This window comes from Equus przewalskii, chromosome 14 (genome assembly GCF_037783145.1).
Source record: "Equus przewalskii isolate Varuska chromosome 14, EquPr2, whole genome shotgun sequence".
In the NCBI taxonomy this organism is placed as follows: domain Eukaryota; kingdom Metazoa; phylum Chordata; class Mammalia; order Perissodactyla; family Equidae; genus Equus; species Equus przewalskii.
In genome coordinates, this window is record NC_091844.1 from 14,705,973 (window position 1) to 14,718,236 (window position 12,264).

The 12,264-nt window shown below is 35.9% G+C and overlaps 1 protein-coding gene across 4 annotated transcripts in view; it reads right to left on the bottom strand.

The window, feature by feature from the left end:
* ZC3H8 (zinc finger CCCH-type containing 8) overlaps positions 1 to 12,264 on the bottom strand; it is a 42,030-nt gene that overhangs the window by 22,881 nt on the left and 6,885 nt on the right. For 3 of the 4 annotated variants that reach the window (XM_070572153.1, XM_008520269.2, XM_070572154.1), the window contains exons 3-7: positions 4,726 to 4,960; positions 3,634 to 3,767; positions 1,872 to 1,994; positions 1,363 to 1,474; positions 242 to 351 (exon numbers count right to left, since the gene is read on the bottom strand). In XM_070572153.1, the coding sequence (XP_070428254.1) occupies positions 242 to 351; positions 1,363 to 1,474; positions 1,872 to 1,994; positions 3,634 to 3,767; positions 4,726 to 4,960 (714 nt within the window). Of the gene's footprint in view, positions 1 to 241; positions 352 to 1,360; positions 1,475 to 1,871; positions 1,995 to 3,633; positions 3,768 to 4,725; positions 4,961 to 12,264 lie in introns of all 4 variants that reach the window. The other variant, XM_070572155.1, reaches the window with a different exon arrangement.

Sequence of the window (12,264 nt, forward strand, 5' to 3'; positions counted from 1 at the left end):
TTTTAAGACCATTCCAATTTATACTAGCAATAAGTACAAATTTTCCGTTAAGCTACAAGGAAAAATATACATATGAATAATAATCTTCTAAACTGAAGTAAATTCTTACATTATTAGCCCTGATATATCCTATATGCTAAGCTATGAGGCATTCTCCTTAAAGAACCGTTATCTTTTCAAACACTCACCCTTTGTTCACACATACTCTTTAAAAAAAGAAAAAAATTAAAATGGTACTTACTTTAGCCAACAGTTCTTGTGTTTCAGCAGTCAGTGGAGCATGTGAAAACTTGCAATATTCTCCCTGATAACACTTTGCTCCTGTATGGTAAAACTTGCAGGGATATTCATGTAACCCAAATGTTAAGGAAAAGAACAATTTTAAATCCAACTAAAATAATCTGTTCTTGATTTAATGACTTCCTTTTCCTATGTAAAGGCCTTTCCTACCAGTAGAAACATGGACTTTTTTACTTAAAATATGATAATTATTAATTGGGTAACATGAAAAATCTAATTTTAGGATGATTACATACATCAAGTGTATTGGCTATCACAGGATGCCTTTTCCTTTATATCCATTCTTATAATAGACTACATGTATGTTTCACTGATACAAGAAAGGGATGTGTTTTAAATACTTTGAAGTGTGATTATTTTTAAAGCATTCTTTTGGGGTAGAGGAATTAAAGCCAATGACAATGATATGTCTTACAAATCTGGATCCTTCATATTTAGGCTTGTTTAAAACAGAATCAATTTACACAACTTCAATATTGTTTTTTAGAAATAAATTCTCAAGTTAGAATTTGAGATTCCTTGTACTGAATGACTGAAGGAAAACAACTTTTGTGATGACATGCTATTACCCTAAAATGTTTATGTTCCATGTTTTTACAACATATCTGTGCTGTTTGCACTGAAGAGTTTGAGTTGTTCTTCAAATTAAGCAACAACCTTTATACGGCACAGAATACACAGAAAACAAGTATTCCCAAATTATGCAATTCTTGCCTCTTTTTATGAAGTAGCTTATATAAATACAGATTCAATTATCAAATGTCACAGCAGAAATTCTGACAAAGTTGTTCTGAGACTTGACTAGGCCTCTTGAACCTTCTATGCTACTACCCAGGTTGAGTAGAAAGGATCTTCAACTGAGAGAATTTCTAAAGAATCCCTCTTCTCTTTCTTGGGAAAAAGTTCTGTGTACAATTTAATCACTTTGAGGCTGAGTCAGGCTTGAATAACATAATTTTGCCATAGCTAAAACACTGGTTTCATTCAAAATTTTACATATTTAAAATTTTTATGTAAATATTTATGAAACGTAAAGTTACTATATCTTGTGATAAAGGATATTATGCAAATACAGACAGTTTTCACCTCTGGTACAATATCCTTGTACATAAAACTTACACATTTCCTTTTTCTTCTCTATTTCTGCATCATGATCAAATTTACATTGGTCTCCCTGGGCCAAAAGAAAGAAGGAAAAGCCATTATTTCTCATAGTTAAGTCATTACAATTCCTAAAAAACTTTCCATAAGCAAATGACTCCAGAGAAAAACAAAGCCTTAGAACCAGCACAATTTAATTCTTAATGAGCTATCTTATAATTATATCTGCTTAAAATTTTGTTGAGTCCTAAACATTTTTAACAAAAAGCATTTCAAAGAAATTATCCACTTTCTTAAACATAAAAGAGTATTTCAGTAAAACTTTTTAATTGGACCTTTCCCAGAAGGAAGCAGTTTTAAAAACACACAGGTATGCTTTTAGAGTATCTAATGGAAACAGGAGCTCATTTTAGTACATTTTTGCCACACCTTACATTTTAGTACATTTTTGCTTACACATTTTTTTATACCTTAATACATTTCCTTTCAAGAAAATATTTACAAATTTGTTTTCCCTTGCGTTCCACTGTGTGTTGGTTGATGAACGCCTGGCTCATTCTCACTTGCTGCTGCTTCTCTTTAGGTTTACCATCCTTTGAAAACAAAAACAAAAAAACTAGATATAAGAAACAGAAAATTAAATATTTTATTCCACTGCACAAAATTATTTTAAACCACCTTGAAAACATTAAAAAGCGGCTCTTCTAAATTGGCCTTCGTGTGTAAGATTCGGACTTTTCTATCAGTTGAAAAACAAATGCTTTGTCAGTTTCAATAGCATTCCATCATTGAACATTAGTGTTGGTGCAATGTGAATATTTTATTGTACTTTGCCCTTTAAAAATGAATAAAAATTTAAAAAATGAAAGTGCTACTACTTGTGATAAAAAGCAAAGTCTAAGAACAAGCCTCTTTAGAACAATGGAGACAACACTGGAAATCATAAGGTGAATGCAAAGCAGTGTAATCTTTAATTTCAATGAGATGGTCATTGGTGTGAGCTAAGTAAACTGACCAGCTCAAATCAACAAACCAAACTGGAAATACACCCTCAAAGTTGGTAGTAAAAGTATAAAAACAAAGGGAACTTTTATACAAAAACAAAAGGGGAATTTCATAATACATTTAGCTCTTTAGAAACATAAATCACTTTTGGTGCGTTAACTTGTGGTACAACTTACAACTTCTGCATACCAGATTTCTGAATATAGATTTAGGAATTCAGTACATGCAAAGATGTACATTTAGGTGATCCGCTTTGCAATGTCAAATTTCTACTTAGTACCATCAAAATTATGTCATATAAATATGTGTCGGTCTATATCTTCGGTTTTATTTGATTATGTTATTAAATTCTAACATATAAGTTTACAATTTGTTCCTCATGTAAAAGGGCTGTCAGTTGAATAATCATTTGAGTCAACATAAACCAAATGAAAGGGAATACTGACCAGTGATCAGGAAACAAAGTTCTAGCCCTGGCCTGGCCTGTGTGATCATGGGCAGTTACCTGAACCCTAGGGCTTCAGATTCCTCATTTGTTAAATATGGAGGCAGGGCAACATTTTATATAAATATGTTTCAATCTATAATATTTGGTACTTCTAATATTTTACCACCCTTAACCCTTGCCTCCTGGACCAAGCCTAACAAAAAAGGTTGCCATCCAGTTTGGAGGCCCTCAGAAAAGCAGAGTCCAGAGTAGTCACTTTTTGTTGTATCCTTATTAGATGTGCAGACCAAGAAAGAACAACTTCTACAAAGCAAAATCAAAATACCAGGAGGGTAGGTGGTGTTTGGTAAGGCCAATATTCAGAAATACTCATTTTTAATTTCCAGAGGGAGTCAAAAAGCAATAAATCAGGGACCATAACAGTAGAAACTTTGTGAGATTCTGTGGCCTTTGAAATGTCCTCATGGCTATTAATCTTCTCCTGCTTCCTCTGTTTTTCCATAGTCATTGACAATACAACACTCAAAAATCAAGGGGCTGTTTGCATGTATTCAGAGGCAACAGGCACAACACTAAGGCTTAAAATGGGTGCTGGCAGCTGGCGAGTGAGAGGGAAGGCAGCTGCAACAGGGAGAAGAAAGAACATGGAGAGCCCACTGCTGGGAAGAAGAGATTTCCACCATCGGATAACCCTCATCTTGTACAAGGCTTGTCACTGAGGTGTAACACAAAATTCCAACAGCACGCAGGTGTCCTCCTCCATGCATACAGTCTTGTACCTGTTCTTGTGAGCCACTGTCCTTCAATGAAGCATTTGGTCCTTTGTCTCCAGTGCCAGGCCATTTTCGCTTCATTTTCTTCTGTTTACCATTCTTGCGAACAGCTTTAAGGTTTTTATTCTTTTGTTTAACAGCTAAAACCAGGAAAGTTAACTTTAAAGATGACATACAAGTACAATGGCAGTTCTTAAGAAGTATATTCTATAATAATCCAAGAAAAGTTCTCTTTCGCTTGGTGAGTGAAAACCGGTATGATGCTGACCTGTCTTTCTAGAAACTCTGTGATTAAGAGACCAAAAAAAGAATCAATATTTTCTGGATCCCCAATTCATTCTTTGTGAAAATATATAAGCTACTATCAGAACAAAAGCAAGATAATTAACGAAATCCATCTTGCTAGCCACAAGCCAAATCCTTTGGAAGTGTTCAAGTATGATGGATCTAATTAGGAATGGCCACAGCACTATCATAGTAAGAGCTTCACATGTTCAAAATGACCTCATATATTACTGTCAGGTTCTTCACTGAAAACATTTAATATAGATTAAATTCATCCACAGACCCATTTTAAACAGAAAAACATTTAAAGAGGGGGAGACAAGTATAAAAAAGGAGAGGATGAAGAATTTTATTTACAATTGTCATTTGTCCTCATATCTATGGCTAAATTTCATTTTACTAATCTAAAAGCATGTATTTCTGAGTTTAGTCTGACACACTAACAACCTTGACATAAAGTCAATTCCTCTTTAGACAACAGCAATACAAACAGGCATATTGGGTCCTCCGTACAGGCAGAGGCCAGGGATTTAGCATTCTCCCTTTCAAAGCAGTCATGGTCTTTGATACCCACCCTGCTTTCTTGGCTCCTCCTGCAAACTGAGCACCTATACACTGAATATTCAGGTCTCAGCAGGGGGATGCGGGGGTGTCTCAGGCCATGCAAGCTCACATCTGGTGTAAACATCCATGAAAACCATGATGTTATCATGAGATACAATGCAGGAAAAAAACTCCCCCCAAGTCCCTGTGTGGGCACCTGTGATTGCTTCTCTAGATAAACCTTCTATGATAAAATAGTTTGACCCTTACCTTTTTGGGAATCCTTCACTCCCTCTTTCTTCGTAGATTCTTCAGGAAATGGTAAGGATTGAGCAGCATTTGCCATTTCTTTAGCTTGTATATACTGTTGAAGCTCTTTAGCAAAATTATCTTCTGATTCCTGACTGCAGATATCATTATCACTGTACACATCATAGTCTTTACTTCTTGATTTTCTATGTGGCAAATTCTTCGATGATGCTGTAGAGTTTCCTGAGTGCCTAGACTAAGTAAAAATTAAATTTTCAATTATAAAAACCTAGTATGAGTCAAAACAATAAAACAATCTCATATAAAGAAGAAACAAAGACTGGCCATGAATTAATCATTGTTAAGGTTGGGTGATGGGCACATGGGGTTCATATACTGTTCTTTCCAATCTCATGTATTTGAAATTTCCCAGAATTAAAAAAAGAGCCAGCATGACATATTCATCCTTAAACATAATTTGAGGGAAGATTCTGATTTGTATACTATGTACTTTACTGAATTAAGACTAAACCTCCAAATCTTAATTATTTGATACAAAGGAATTACAGTATTATAGTTCACATTTTATTTCTCCCTTTGCATCGACTATACTATACTTTTAAACAGTTTAATACAATAACTCATCATCTGATAAAAGAGCAAATAAACTGTAATTGTCCAGCAGAAAATCTACTATACTAAGATATATCACAGCTAGCAAAGCCTATTCGTTTTCCTATAACTCACAGCACTGGTGGCAGAGGAGGTGGCAGCAATGACAAGGAAGAAAGAATTGCCCTGTTCTCTGTAAACAAGTTAACTTCACTTTCAGAAACTGTTTTCTAACTCTGTTGTAGGAGCTGCTCCAGGGTGACAGCTGCAAACACAGGCACCCACTGGAACAGAACCCAGGTATGGCAGCTGACCCTGGAGCCACGTGAGGTGATCATAGCAGACAACTTAAAGCACTCTGTGTATAAAAATGTCCAAGTACTGGTTACATAGGTGTCTATACTTGTTGACACAGGTGTATCAAGGTCCATAATTATAATTAGTATGTATGCTACATTTCAATTAAAAAGTTTATTTAAAAAAAAAATGTCCAACTGTCAAAGGGCTCCTATTTTGATGTCAGGAAGAGATGACATATCTATGATTAAATTGGCCAGTGATCCTGCTCCAGAGCATGCTTTCGGGCCTGGTCTCTTATCTACTTTCACATAACTGATAAAGGCAGCAAACTCAAAACAAACAAAAAACAAAACAGACGAATCCCTACTATAAAATATAGGTGGTCCAATTCAATGGTTTACCTCTGATGGTTAACATCAAAGCTAGGAGTTGTACCACCAGAGGATTGGTCGTAGGCCTGGAAAATGAATGTGCTCCCTGCTTGAAGAATCCAAACAAGCCAAGAAAGTTTCCTAACCTGATAATGGTCTCACTGTACACCTTACCTGCATGACACCAGACAAGACCACCAACCAATCCCACAATCTTCAGGCCACCAAGTTCCTCAAGCAAGGGCACATTTTCCCCAACTAATATCATAGAGCAAACTTGTAAACATAACTTCTGGTCGGGGTGGCAAATGTCATCCTGGCCTCCTGTTTTTGTAAATAAAGTTTTGCTAGAACACGGTCATACCCATTCATTCATGTATTATCTACGGCTGCTTAGTGTGACAAAGACTATATGGCTCACAAAGTCAAAAAGAACACTACCTTGTCCTTTATGAAATGTTGGCAGATTCCTGTGATCATTATTTTGTTTACCTTGGTTTTGGCCTTTAACTTTATTTAGTCGGCACAGGCAGAACCAAAAAAATCATTCAATACAAAATAGCTCCCCCAAAGTTTAACTTAGCTAAACACACAGAGATGAGATCCTACTCAGCGTATCTGAATGAAAATATTACAAGAGTCCAAATGAGTGATTAAGTGCCCGCCTTGTACAGAACATGTAGGCCTAGAGCACTGAAGCAGATCCCTTTTATTCTAAGTAATAACGTTTGATTTATTTGTATTAAATGAAGAGCTAACTTGGGGCCGGCCCCATGACCAAGTGGTTAAGTTAGTGCACTCCACTTCAGCGGCCCAGGGTTTCGCCAGTTCAGATCCTGGGCACGGACATGGCACTGCTCATCAAGCCACGCTGAGGCAGCGTCCCACATGCCACAACTAGAAGGACCCACAACTAAAATATATATCTATGTACTGGGAGGCTTTGGGGAGAAGGAAAAGTTAAAAAAATAAAATCTTAAAAAAAAGAAGAGATAACTTGGTAACATTAATAAAACCAGGACAATCATCAACTAGGTCGTTTTATTATACACTGGAGATGATTCTAATTGATATTCTTTTCAGAGGGCACCAAAATACACAAAATACAAACGATTGTTTAAATACTTTCCTTCATGCAGCTAGCGATAAACTCATTGCTTTGATGTTTGTTTTGGTGTCTATATAATTTAGAAAGTATACAAACATGATATTACAACTTTTTTTCCCTTTTATAAAAGAGTCTAATTAAAGTTTTTTGTTTTTTAAGTAAAAGATTTTCTTGCTTTTGATTCAGAGTGGTTTATTGAACTAGTATGGCCTCCTGAGATTCCACAGAAATAAAAGTACAGAAATTAATAGATCCACAATAGTGTATAGGGGGATATGAAGTACATTCATCAGTAACTGACAAGAGTTCAACAAATTCTTGGTAAATTTTTGATAAACAAAAAGCAAGTTATGATCTGGAAGTTGGGCTTAGGTTAAAGTGTGGGAAATGGGGCTATAAATGGGGATGCATTAAACTTCTACATAAAAACAGACAAAACTATTACAACAAATTCTCTCTGCCCCATCCCTCACCAGAACACCAACAGAAAGTTATTCTGGTAAAAACAGAGGGCTGTTCTCCAAAGGAAGTGAAAAAAATGTCTGATAAAAGCCAAGTCTTCTTGTGTGAGTGCTAAGACCCCAGAGTGAAATCCTCCACCTTCTAGCATCTGGGAGCAGCCCCCACCAGGAAAACACTCCATCCACTCACCCTACAACAGAGGTTCTGACCTTGCTGTCCAGAGACCCTTCCCCAAGGGTCTATGGAAAGAATTCAATGAACTTGGATGGGAATAAAAATCACATAATATTTTCATCTACCTCTAAATTGACATTTAGCATTTTCTTCTGTTTTGAACACAGGCAACAAACCACAGTAGTAGCAGCAGCACCTGCAACTGTCACCAACAGAAATCACAGCTACTTTCATATATGGCATTATAGTTGCTGCAGATCTCAAAATATCTTTTGTGTTCATCACTATGTCAAAATTACAATAATTTTGTACTGCTGGATCTTAGTGCTTTAATAAAGAACATATTACTCTTATCGCATTTGTTGTTGTTTTTTTTTTTTTAAAGATTTTATTTTTTCCTTTTTCTCCCCAAAGCCCCCCGGTACATAGTTGTGTATTCTTCGTTGTGGGTTCCTCTAGTTGTGGCATGCGGGACGCTGCCTCAGCGTGGTCTGACGAGCAGTGCCATGTCCGCGCCCAGGATTCGAACCGACGAAACACTGGGCCGCCTGCAGCGGAGCGCGCGAACTTAACCACTCAGCCATGGGGCCAGCCCCTGCATTTGCTTTTTAATATATTTTTTTTTTTTCTGCTTTTTGTCCCCAAATCCCCTAGGTACATAGTTCTATATTTTAGGTGTGAGTACTTCTAGTTGTGGTATGTCGGACACCACCTCAACATGGCCTAATGAGCGGTGCCATGTCCACACTCAGGATCTGAACCAGCGAAACCCTGGGCCGCCAAAGCAGAGAGCACAAACTTAACCACTCGGCCACGGGGCCGGCCCCAGCTTTTTAATATTTTGATAACTGTATTTCAATAAAATCAATTTCCTTTGTAATCCAACATATTTTATTTTATACAGTTAAAAATATTATTCTGAGAAGAGGCCAATGGGCTTCACCAGACTACCAAAGGGGATGCATAGCACAAAGGTTAAGAATTACTATGCTGCTGGAAACCTACCTATCCACACACACGAAAATTATATAAAATCCACATTTCAGCATCCATAAATAAAGTTTTATTGGAATACAGCCATGCTCATTTATTTACATATTATACAGGCTGCTTTCACACTACAACAGCAGAGTAACTGCAAAAGAGACCATATATGGCTATAGCTCTCTCATCACTTTACACTGATGCTGAGTGCATTATAAATTTCAATGACAGTTATAACTTGACAGCATTTTGAGTACCTCACATATCACCATGCCATGTCATTTTTTTTCATTACCAGTGCATACCAACCATGTCAAAACATGAAAAGGCTTTGAATGCCATGTATTTAGGGTACAGTGCAATGAAGATTATTTTATTGTCAAATTAGATGGAAAAGCATTATGGTTATTAGGTAATGATACTACAGTAGTGCTGAAAGAACATAATATATGTTGACATTACAGTATTAAGCATTCATCACAATAGTCCCAACTCACAGGAAAGCAGTGGTCAGAAAAATTTGAAAACATAAACAAAATATCTCACCACAGAATTATTTCTTTACAAAAATAAAAAATGAAAAAGAGGCTGCAAAGTAACTTTCTGAGTGGCTCACTTGTTTGCCAATCAAAGAAGCTGATGGTGAGTTAATTAAATCATGTCTGATTATAGCACTTGAAGAAATTTCCAGAGAAAATAAAGCTGTTTAAGACAATTGGCCTGTTGGCAAGAGCAGGTGCTCAAAGACAGGAGGCAATCTGGAGAAACTTAGATAATTAAAGAAAGAAGAAGAATTATATCAAGTTGTTTTCCTTGGCTCTTGATGAGTGGACAGATGTTACTGATTCTGCTCAGTATCACTATGCTGTCCAAAGTTAAAACTAGAAGCAAGACCTCCACTCCCACACAAATTTGCAGCAGATATAGTTTCCAGGCTCAAACTACAGTTCCTGCAGAGTTTTTCAGACTTTAAGGCAAGAGCAAAGGAAACTGCCATTCCAAAATCCATTTAACTGTGCAACTGCAGAGTTACTACCTAACCCTCAACTGGAGTGATTAATCTGCAACGTAATGACACGCTAAGAGACAAACCTCAAGAGAAGAATCTAATAAAATTCTACAAATGCCTTCCAAGCAATGAATACATTCAATGAAAATCATGCTGGTGAACTAATAAGAGTATTTAGCTGGTGAACTATCTGTAGTGAAAAGACATCTTGAAAGCTGAAATGTATAGACTCTAATTACAGATGAGCATTAACAGATGAATCTTTGCAATCAATTTTGATAAGGAACACTAACTTTGAACTCCAATTAAATTATTATCCCCAAAAGAAGAATCCCATTCTTCTCATTAGTAAATCCATATTACAAAAACGCAATTATTATTATATGTTAAATTATGTCAATAAAAAAGTTGTGTAAATTTGTTTTCTCTCTCTCTCATTATATTATATTACATGATATCCTCAATTTTGCTTCTTGGCTTGCAAAGCCTAAAATATTTGCTATTTTGTCCTTTAAAGAAAATGTTTACTGACTCCTCATCTGGAGAATAAAACAAAAAAGCAGCGGGAAAAAAAAGAGAAAAACTGATCCAGAAGAAACAAATATGATTCAAGCGAAAGAAAAGAACTCAAAAATTAAAAAAAAAAATACCCAAAGATATTCAAGATGTTATTATATCTTAAAAAATCCTAGAAAGTTAAAACAACAAAACAGAGAACAAGAAAGAACGCTAATAGTAAAATTACGATTTACAAAATAAAGAAAAGTAGAAATAGAGGAACTTTCTTAAATATAAAGAAAAAAGACAAAGAAAATAAAAATAAGAAAAGATATGCCTCATATATGAAGAGTATGAGTGAAGCGTCTCACCAAATACTAAGCACAATGAATGAAGAAAGATTCACAATCTTTAAGAACACCAAGAATTAAAGAGAACCTAAAAGCTTCCAGAGAGAACAGGATACTTACAAAGGAACTAGAAGCAGATTGGTAAGACTTCACGTCAGCAACACTGGATAGGAGAAGAAAAGGGAGCAACAATCTCAAACTTAATTCTATTTCAGCCAAACTACCTATCAACTATGAGGATAAATTCAAGATATTTTCAGAAACGTTAACAAGAACTCAAAAGTTTAATTCCATGCATTCCTGTATAACAGTGTACATCAGCCAAATAAGAAACCTACAGTTAGAAAACAATACTCAAAAAAAGATATAATTTACAGTAGCCTCATCAAACAGCTAGCAATAAATCTAACAAAAGGTATATAAGATGTAAGGCATCTACAAAGAAAATTATAAAATACCGTTGAGAGAAATTAAAGAGGACCTTAGATTGCACAATTCAATATTCTAAAGATCTCAGTTCTCCCCCAAATGATCTATAGATTCAATGCATTCCCAATGAAAATCCCACTAGGATGTCCTGTGGAATTTGGCAAGGAGATTCTAAAGTTTATATGGAAATGCTAAGAACAGACAAGACACTTAAAGAAGAAAAACAAGGTGAGAGGACTTGTTTACCTGATTTCCAAACTCATCATAACACTGTAGTAATTAACACAGTGGGGTCCTGGGGGAAGAGACAAATACCCCAGTGCCAGAGAACACAGTCCAGAAACAGACCCACCTGAACACGAACACTTGGTTTTTGACAACAGTGACACTAGACACCTGTGAGGGAAAAGACAGTTCTTTTCCCCTAATGAATGGTGCTGGAACAATGGTGTAGGATAATGGAAAAAAAAAAGGTAAAATAAAATTTGGTCCCCCCACCTCACTGTATACATATACACAAAAATCAATTTAAAGTGACCATAAAGTCAATTTAAGTGATTATAAACTTAAATGCAAAAGGCAAAATATTAAAGCTTTTAGAAGACACTGTAGGAAAATATTTTTATTATCTCAGGATATTTAAATAAAACACATAAAGCGCTAACTACAAAAGAAAAGATTAATAAACGAATATATTAAAATTAGAAACTTTTTATCAGAAAATCCACTGAGTAGAGGGGCCGGCCCAGTGGCACAGCAGTTAAGTTTGCACATTCTGCTTCTCAGCGGCTTGGGGTTCACCGGTTCGGATCCGGGTGCGGACATGGCACTGCTTGGCAAAAGCCATGCTGTGGTAGGCGTCCCACATATAAAGTAGAGGAAGATGGGCATAGCTCAGGGCCAGTCTTCCTCAGCAAAAAGAGGAAGATTGGCAGTAGCTGGCTCAGGGCTAATCTTCCTCAAAAAAAAAAAAATCCATTGAGTGGAAAGAAAACTACAAAATGAGCAGATATTTACAACACGTAATCCACAATGAAAGGAAAAATCCCCTTATATCCAGAATAAAGAACTACAAGAAAAAAACAACCACAGACAAACAAACAAAAAGGGACAAAAAAGACTTGAACAGGCACAAAAAAAGAGAAATCCAAATGGACAAATATATGAAAAAATACTCCATCTCAATAGTAATCATGAAAATGCAAACCAAATTACAATGACATACCTCACCAGACAGCAATAAATAACAAAGGTCACAATATC